General features: G+C 44.5%; 1 protein-coding gene across 1 annotated transcript; it reads left to right on the top strand.

Annotated features, from left to right (window-relative positions):
- Nucleotides 1-625: 625 nt before the first annotated feature.
- LOC121541770 (S-adenosylmethionine synthase) lies at nucleotides 626-6,103 on the top strand. Its single transcript, XM_041851058.2, has 9 exons — nucleotides 626-925; nucleotides 3,669-3,746; nucleotides 3,960-4,082; nucleotides 4,215-4,327; nucleotides 4,445-4,588; nucleotides 4,799-5,017; nucleotides 5,212-5,394; nucleotides 5,615-5,748; nucleotides 5,929-6,103. Exons 1-9 carry the CDS (start codon nucleotides 835-837, stop codon nucleotides 6,029-6,031), a joined length of 1,188 nt encoding a protein of 395 aa, XP_041706992.1. The 5' UTR covers nucleotides 626-834; the 3' UTR covers nucleotides 6,032-6,103.
- The last annotated feature ends 1,500 nt before the right edge of the window (nucleotides 6,104-7,603 follow it).

Below are 7,603 nucleotides of genomic sequence, written 5' to 3'. Positions count from 1 at the left end.
GCTCTACCAACTGAGCTACATCACTACTACTACTACTACTACTACTACTACTACTACTACTACTACTACTACTACTACTACTCACTACTACTACTACTACTACTACTACTACTACTACTACTACTACTACTACTACTACTACTACTACTACTACTACTACTACTACTACTACTACTACTACTACTACTACTACTACTACTACTACTACTACTACTTCCTCTTCTTCTTCTTCTATAATATAATGTTGGTCCGCAAAACAAAAGTTATAGGTGCACGACGCCACCTACTGTTCTGGAGTGTGTATTCAATCACAGTTTACAGACTAAATGAATTTAGAACAAAACATGAAGAGAAACTAACCCTCTCTAATCCTGTACTACTAAGAAAATTAAAAAAAGAGATATACTAACTTCTATCAAACCCTCCCCCATCCCCTAAATCCCCCCCATTCCCTTCCAACCTCAATAACTATCAATCTTTCCCTCTCTTCCACATACCGGTACTTACAACAATACATCAACTCAATGTACGCTGCACTAAAGCAAAAAAAGACTACCTGGAACGTGTCCTTAGTCAATGGCCCCTCCTAGACCTGGTAATTGGCTAAACAGACAGGACACGGGGGCGCGCCTCACTGACGCAAATGAAGGATAAATATCAACGCCACCAGATTGTTTCAAGAACACCGGCGAAATAGCTAAGTCTACAGAGGATCTCATTTTCAAATTGGGCAATAGAGTTAGTGTCAGATACATCATATTTTGTAAACTACAGTTGAATGAGTTTAGCTAGGTAGCCAGCTAGATATACTCTACAAATAACAATTCCTTTAAAATGAACGGGCAATTGAAAGGTTTCCATAACTCAATCATTGATGAAGACTGCTTTTTGTTCACCTCTGAATCTGTTGGAGAAGGACACCCAGGTGAGTTTGCGTCTGTGTTATTTTAGCTAGCTAGTTCCATTATTTTTGTGTTTCTATATTTTCTAACATAAGGACAGGTTATGTGGTAACGTTAGATTCAGCGAACTAGCAGCAAAGTGCTACCAAATGCTTGCCAGTCATTTTTACGAACAATCATACACGTTAGCTAATATATTGTTTGTATGGCTCAGCTAGCTATTTGTCTATTTTTCACATTTGCTGATCTTTGAGCCGGCGGATATTATGAATGGGGTGGGGAACACGAGCCAGAGTCAGGCCACGCGGGGTGTCTTCGCCATAGGATCGGGTGCTAGCTAGCTAGAAGCTAATACTAATCGAGAAAAGTGTGACACTAAAATACTTGTCTGGATGGTCAAGTCGATACCTGTGGTACGTTTATTGAAAAACTGAACATATGACATATTATTTTACGTCATTTTCGTTAAGTCAATTTATTTGTACATTTTAGGCGAGTCGATCAACGGTGTTACATCAGTAGACTGAGCTCGTGCACGTGACATGCGCCCCAGACATAGTGCAACTTCGAGCGCGGGCGAAGTAGGTTTTGTTGTTATCTGGACACTCGGTTAGCGGCGTTCTCCGGCCGTGGTGTATTTTAGTTAATTGCAATGCGTTTATAGCTACAATTGTGTAGGTGATTTATTTTGATTGATGGAAGCATGGGGCCACGGTGTACTCCTTTCACCTCAAATCACGTGGGATGTATATATATCTCTATAGCTAGCTAACTCTAGTTAGATGCACGAGTACTCTCAAACAAACTGCCCTGCTCTGCTCTTCCGGTGTCTACATTCTCAGTTTATCTTTGCTAATGTTAACTACACTGAACGAAAATATAAATGCAACATCTAAAGTGTTGGTTTCATGAGCTGAAATAAAATATCCCAGAAATTGTCCATATGCACGAAAAGCTTATCTTAAATGTGCACACATTTGTTTACAACACAGTTAGTGAGCATTTATCCTTTGCCAAGATAATCCATCCAACTGACAGGTGTGGCATATCAAGACGCTGATTAAACAGCATGATCATTACAGGGGACAATAAAAGGCCACTCAAAAATGTGCAGTTTTGTCACTCAACACAATGCCACAGATGTCTCAAGTTTTGAGGGAGCGTGCAATTGGCATGCTGACTGCATGAATATCTACCAGAGTTGTTGCCAGAGAATTTAATGGTCATTTCTCTACCATATGCCACCTCCAACATCTTTTTAGAGAATTTGGCAGTATGTCCAACCGGCCTCACAACCGCAGACCACTTGTATGGCGTTGTGTGTGCGAGTGGTTTGCTGATGTCAATGTTGGTGACCCATGGTGGGGTTATGGTATGGGCAGGCATAAGCTACGGACAACAAACACAATTGCATTTTAGCAATGGCAATTTGAATGCACAGAGATAACGTGACGAGATCCTGAGGCCCATTGTCGTGCCATTCATCCACCGCCATCACCTCATGTTTCAGCATGATAATGCACAGCCCAATGTCGCAAGGATGTGTACACGATTCCTGGAAGCTGAAAATGGCCCGCATACTCCCCAGACATGTCACGCATTGAGCATGTTTGGGATGCTCTGGATCAACGTGTGTTCTAGTTCCCGCCAATATGCAGCTTCTTCGCACAGCCATTGAAGAGGAGTGGGACAACATTCCACAGGTCACGATCAACAGCACTGCATGAGGCAGATGGTGGTCACACCAGATACTGACTGGTTTTCTGATCCACGCCCCTACCTTTTTAAAAAGGTATCTGTGACCAACAGATGCATGTCTGTATTCCCAGTCATGTGAACCATAGATTAGGGCCTAATTAATTAATTTCCTTATGAAATAAAATCTTTGAAATAGTTTGTGTTTTTATATTTGTTTGCATTACAGTAGCTAGCCAGGTTTTCTGGCTACAACCCTCAAGTACAGGTTTAAGTGCAATGCTCACTCGACATATGGGTGAGGGAGACAGCTCCATTGCAGCTGATTATCTAGGCTTACCTCATCCTAAATATAGGCCTAGGCCTCTTCACCAGGGACTGCAGTGCAACTGTGGGCAGCCTTTCGCATGATGTACCTTTTGGCACAAGAAACTGCTTTGAGCAAGCAGTCACTGTTGTAACAATTCAGTGCATATGATAATCCATTGAATTAAAAGCCAACATGGTGCTAGTGGTGAGACAGTCTTGTAAAGGCTGGTTCCTAAGACCGCCCACCTCTCCTTGCAGGGCTGATGGGTGCAAGCCAGGGTGTGAATGGATTGCTGTTAGGAATGTGGCTACTGTACTACAGTCGCTCTGGATAAGAGCGTCTGCTAAATGACTAATTATAATTATTATAAAAGCTGCAAAGCACTACAGTAACTGTAGTGCTTTGCAGCTTTTATAATAATTATAATTAGTCATTTAGCAGACGCTCTTATCCAGAGCGACTTACAGGAGCAATTAGGGTTAAGTGCCTTGCTCAAGGGCACATCGACAGATTTTTCACCTAGTCGGCTCGGGGATTAGAACCAGCGACCTTTCGGTTACTGGCACAACGCTCTTAACCACTAAGCTACCTGCCGCCCTGATGTACATGGCAATGGCTGCTGAGTGGTTTGTTGCAAGTTTGGTCCATTTAAAGGTTATTGGTTTTGCATTTGCAGGGATAACCTGCCTGGGGGAAGTGTTCAGCGGGGTCTTTTTTTGTAGCAGGATACACCCCCAAAACCCCCATTTCTTGTTTGACAGATAAGATTTGTGACCAGATCAGCGATGCTGTGCTCGATGCCCATCTCAAGCAGGACCCTGACGCCAAAGTGGCATGTGGTAATGATCAATCACCTATTACGTTTCTATAGATTTGCCCATGTTGCACTGTCTGATACTGTAACATGCCCTTGCTTCTGTCCTGCCTTCGTCATCCTGAATAGCTAATGCTCATGTTTACCTCACTCCCACTCACTTTCCTTCACTTGATTTTCTTCCATTTGTCCTGTTCTTTCCCTCACGTGCTTTCTCTTTCTGTCTGTGTCTCTTCAGAGACTGTAGCTAAGACTGGGATGATCCTGCTGGCAGGGGAGGTCACCTCCAGGGCCAACGTCGATTACCAGAAGGTCGTCAGGGACACCATCAAGTACATTGGCTATGACGACTCCTCCAAGGGTATAATGGCGTATTTGCTCTGATTAAATTCAATTGCTCACTTCCATTGAAAACATGGTTTTAAGAGATCAGAGGGTTAGCTTTAGTAGGTACAGAAAGTAACACCAAGGTTTGACTATTCCCTTCCCACAGGCTTTGACTATAAGACCTGCAACGTCCTGGTGGCTCTAGAGCAGCAGTCCCCTGACATCGCTCAGGGTGTTCACCTGGACCGCAAAGAGGAGGATGTGGGGGCTGGAGACCAGGTTAGAAGGCTCCTGTCTTTTGAGTGTTTGTGTGTGAGTAAGTGACTGGGCCTTGACCGTATTATAGTGTTTGTTTTTGTCCCCGCTCAAAGTGTTTGACTGTGTTTTGTGTTACAGGGTCTGATGTTTGGTTATGCCACCGATGAGACTGAGGAGTGTATGCCCCTCACCATCGTCCTCGCCCACAAGCTCAATGCCAAGATGGCTGAACTGCGCCGCAACGGAACCCTGCCCTGGCTGAGGCCAGACTCCAAAACTCAGGTTAGATTCAGCACTGCAGCCTATGATCACCCATGCTCCAAATATGGCTATCGAGTCATGTAAATCCCTTGTTCAGATCTTTGTAATGAAGCTGGCTTTTCAGACACACTCGCACAGCGATCTCCAATCACGTGCAGGTATCCTAGTACCTTGCCTTGTCAGACGTGTGTACTCTTTGAATGACATTTCATACCTCGTCTCCCTCTCTAGGTGACTGTTCAGTACAGGCAGGACCGTGGGGCCATGCTCCCAGTGCGTGTGCACACTGTCGTGGTGTCTGTGCAGCATGATGAAGTCATTTGCCTGGATGAGATGCGTGATGCGCTGAAGGAGCAGGTTGTGAAGGCTGTGGTGCCCACTGTGTACCTGGACGATGACACCATCTACCACCTGCAGCCTAGCGGCCGCTTCGTCATCGGAGGTCCTCAGGTGAGACAGATGTATTGTACACCACTGTCCTGAATAGACTCTATAAACCGTAGAAAACAATCATCCAGAGAGATGTGATTTAAGTAGCTACATAGTCCGTCAGATATTTAGAAAGCAGGCTCTTGTCAACACGAGAGACACATTTCCAAGGCTGTCCTGGGCTCCTTGGCTGACTCTTCCTCTCCCCTTCACAGGGTGATGCTGGCCTGACAGGGCGTAAGATCATTGTGGACACCTACGGAGGCTGGGGGGCCCACGGTGGAGGGGCCTTCTCAGGGAAAGACTACACTAAGGTGGACCGCTCTGCTGCCTACGCTGCCCGCTGGGTGGCCAAGTCCCTGGTGAAGGCTGAGCTCTGCAAGCGTGTACTGGTCCAGGTGAGGAATGAGCTAATGGCTGCAACCTAACAATTTTATGTATGTCTTGTTTTGTGGTCATTTTCAGCTTGTGTATTCAGGTTTTGATTTGCTGTAAGAGTCATTCACATAGAACTGTTTTGCATCACCATGAGATGAAAAGTAAAGATAGCATATTTTACAATAACCTGTCACGTGAATCTTGATCATGTTTGTTAAAAAGAAGTCGCTGTGTTGTCAGGTAGCCTATGCCATTGGAGTGGCCCATCCCCTATCAATCTCCATCTTCCACTATGGGACTTCTCAGAAGAGCGAGAGGGAGCTGCTGGACATTGTCAAGAGGAACTTTGACCTCCGCCCTGGTGTCATTGTCAGGTAGTGTGGAACAATGGTGGCTGCCGGTAACCTATTTTGTCATCAGGGGTCCCATAGGGTCGGAGCTGGTCCTCATTGGTCTAGGGGTTCTACATTTGAATGGTGATTGCTTGGTTTGCCCTCTGGTAATCTGTGCATTTATTTACCCAGTTCAGCACTATTGTGTTTTCTGTGTTCCAGGGAGCTCGACTTGAAAAAGCCTATCTACCAGCGGACCGCTGCCTATGGCCACTTTGGGCGGGAGGCCTTCCCCTGGGAGGTCCCCAAAAAGCTCAAATACTGAACCCCTCACCCTGAGCTATGGGTGTACTACAGAAAAACCTACAAGCTCTGGGAGGGAAGAATGTCCATAATCCCCCCAAACTCTCATCCCTAAAGGAAACATTTTACACTCCTGTCCCCTCTACCCATCTGCAATTGTTTGCGCACTCCCTGAAGTCCATTTCCTGTCTTTCCCTCTGACAGTTCTGTAGTTGTGTTTTGTCTTCACATAAATCTATTTTCTCTCTTCTCCCCCCTGTTTCTCTACCTAACCCCCACCCAATGTTTCTCTGGTTGGAGAAATAAGTGATGGCACATTTTAGGGCTGAAGAGTGCTAGGAGTTGCAATTGGTAATTAGGATGTAAATCTTGTCCCCTTAACTATTTTTGAAATGTTTGCCATTTGTCAGACGTAACCAAAAAGCCATTTGGTAAAGTGGAACTGCAGAACTTGAGTTCTTAAACTATAGTACCTTGTTTGGAACAGTCATCCCTTCAGACCATGTTTTCTGATGTGTTACAGAGAAGTCAGAAGCTGCTAATGACCTCTGGTTCTGTTGGGATGTACTTTCTATATCTCTATTCCTTCGTCAAATGAAGATTACATGTGAAAGTTCTAGAATGTTGTTCGGTTTGTCCTGTTCTGATAGACTGAGGTAAAGGCAAGGCACTTCCCCTCTTTAGACAGTGACCACTGGGTGTTGCGAGAGAAACCGCTTCAGTCTGCTCCTGAGGGGCTGTCTTTACCATTTTGATAACTCAATACTTGAAAACAAATGGAAGTGCTTAATTTTTGGGCTGCCTTTAGGGACCTTTAACATAGATGCTGACAAGTGAGGAAGGGTAACAAAAAATATTTAAAATAATAGGACAAAATAAAAACATCGTTAGCATTGTTTTACCCTGTGGTTCCTAAAGCGACCTACATAAAAACATTGGGTTGCAGCCACAGGGTGGTGTTGTAAGCATTTGCCAGTGTTATTTATATTTTAGCGACTAGGGTTTGTGAGATGACTGACTTCCCAGACGTATTTAAAAAAAAGTTTTTCTTCCCACTTGCCCACTGATAGAAGCAAAAGTCTGGCGGGTGTTGTACAGAGAAGCCGGCCTCATTTACAATGCTCTCTGTTGGGTCTGTGCAGACTGCATCATTTGCTTTCTCTACATTTTTTTGGGGTTTTGTTTTAATCGGTGGTGAGGCTGTCAATCTGGTTACTGAAGGTGTAAAAGTGCCTTTTAAAATGTTTTTACCTCCCTCCCCACCCACACCCTGCCTACACCTGCTACAATCTCCAACCCCTCACCTGTGATGCTCTCTTGATGCTTACATACCCCTCCCCTTGGCTCAAATGTTCAATTTCCGAAAGACTTGAAATGCTCCATGTGAAATCTTTGAATAAAAGTCTACCCTGATGTTCTGTACGCAATTTATTTTATTATCCTCTATGCAACTCTTGCAGCACTAACCTCCAATGGTACTGAAACAGAAATGCATTAATTGGGAGGGGTAGACTATCATGTCCCTAATGAGGACACAATGTAATGTACAATGTTTGGAATTTCACTACACCATTGCTCCCCTATGTAGAAATGA

This window comes from Coregonus clupeaformis, chromosome 27, assembly GCF_020615455.1.
Source record: "Coregonus clupeaformis isolate EN_2021a chromosome 27, ASM2061545v1, whole genome shotgun sequence".
Lineage (NCBI taxonomy): Eukaryota > Metazoa > Chordata > Actinopteri > Salmoniformes > Salmonidae > Coregonus > Coregonus clupeaformis.
The sequence above is the reverse complement of the archived record's forward strand: the minus strand, read 5'-3'. Positions and strand labels throughout refer to the sequence as shown.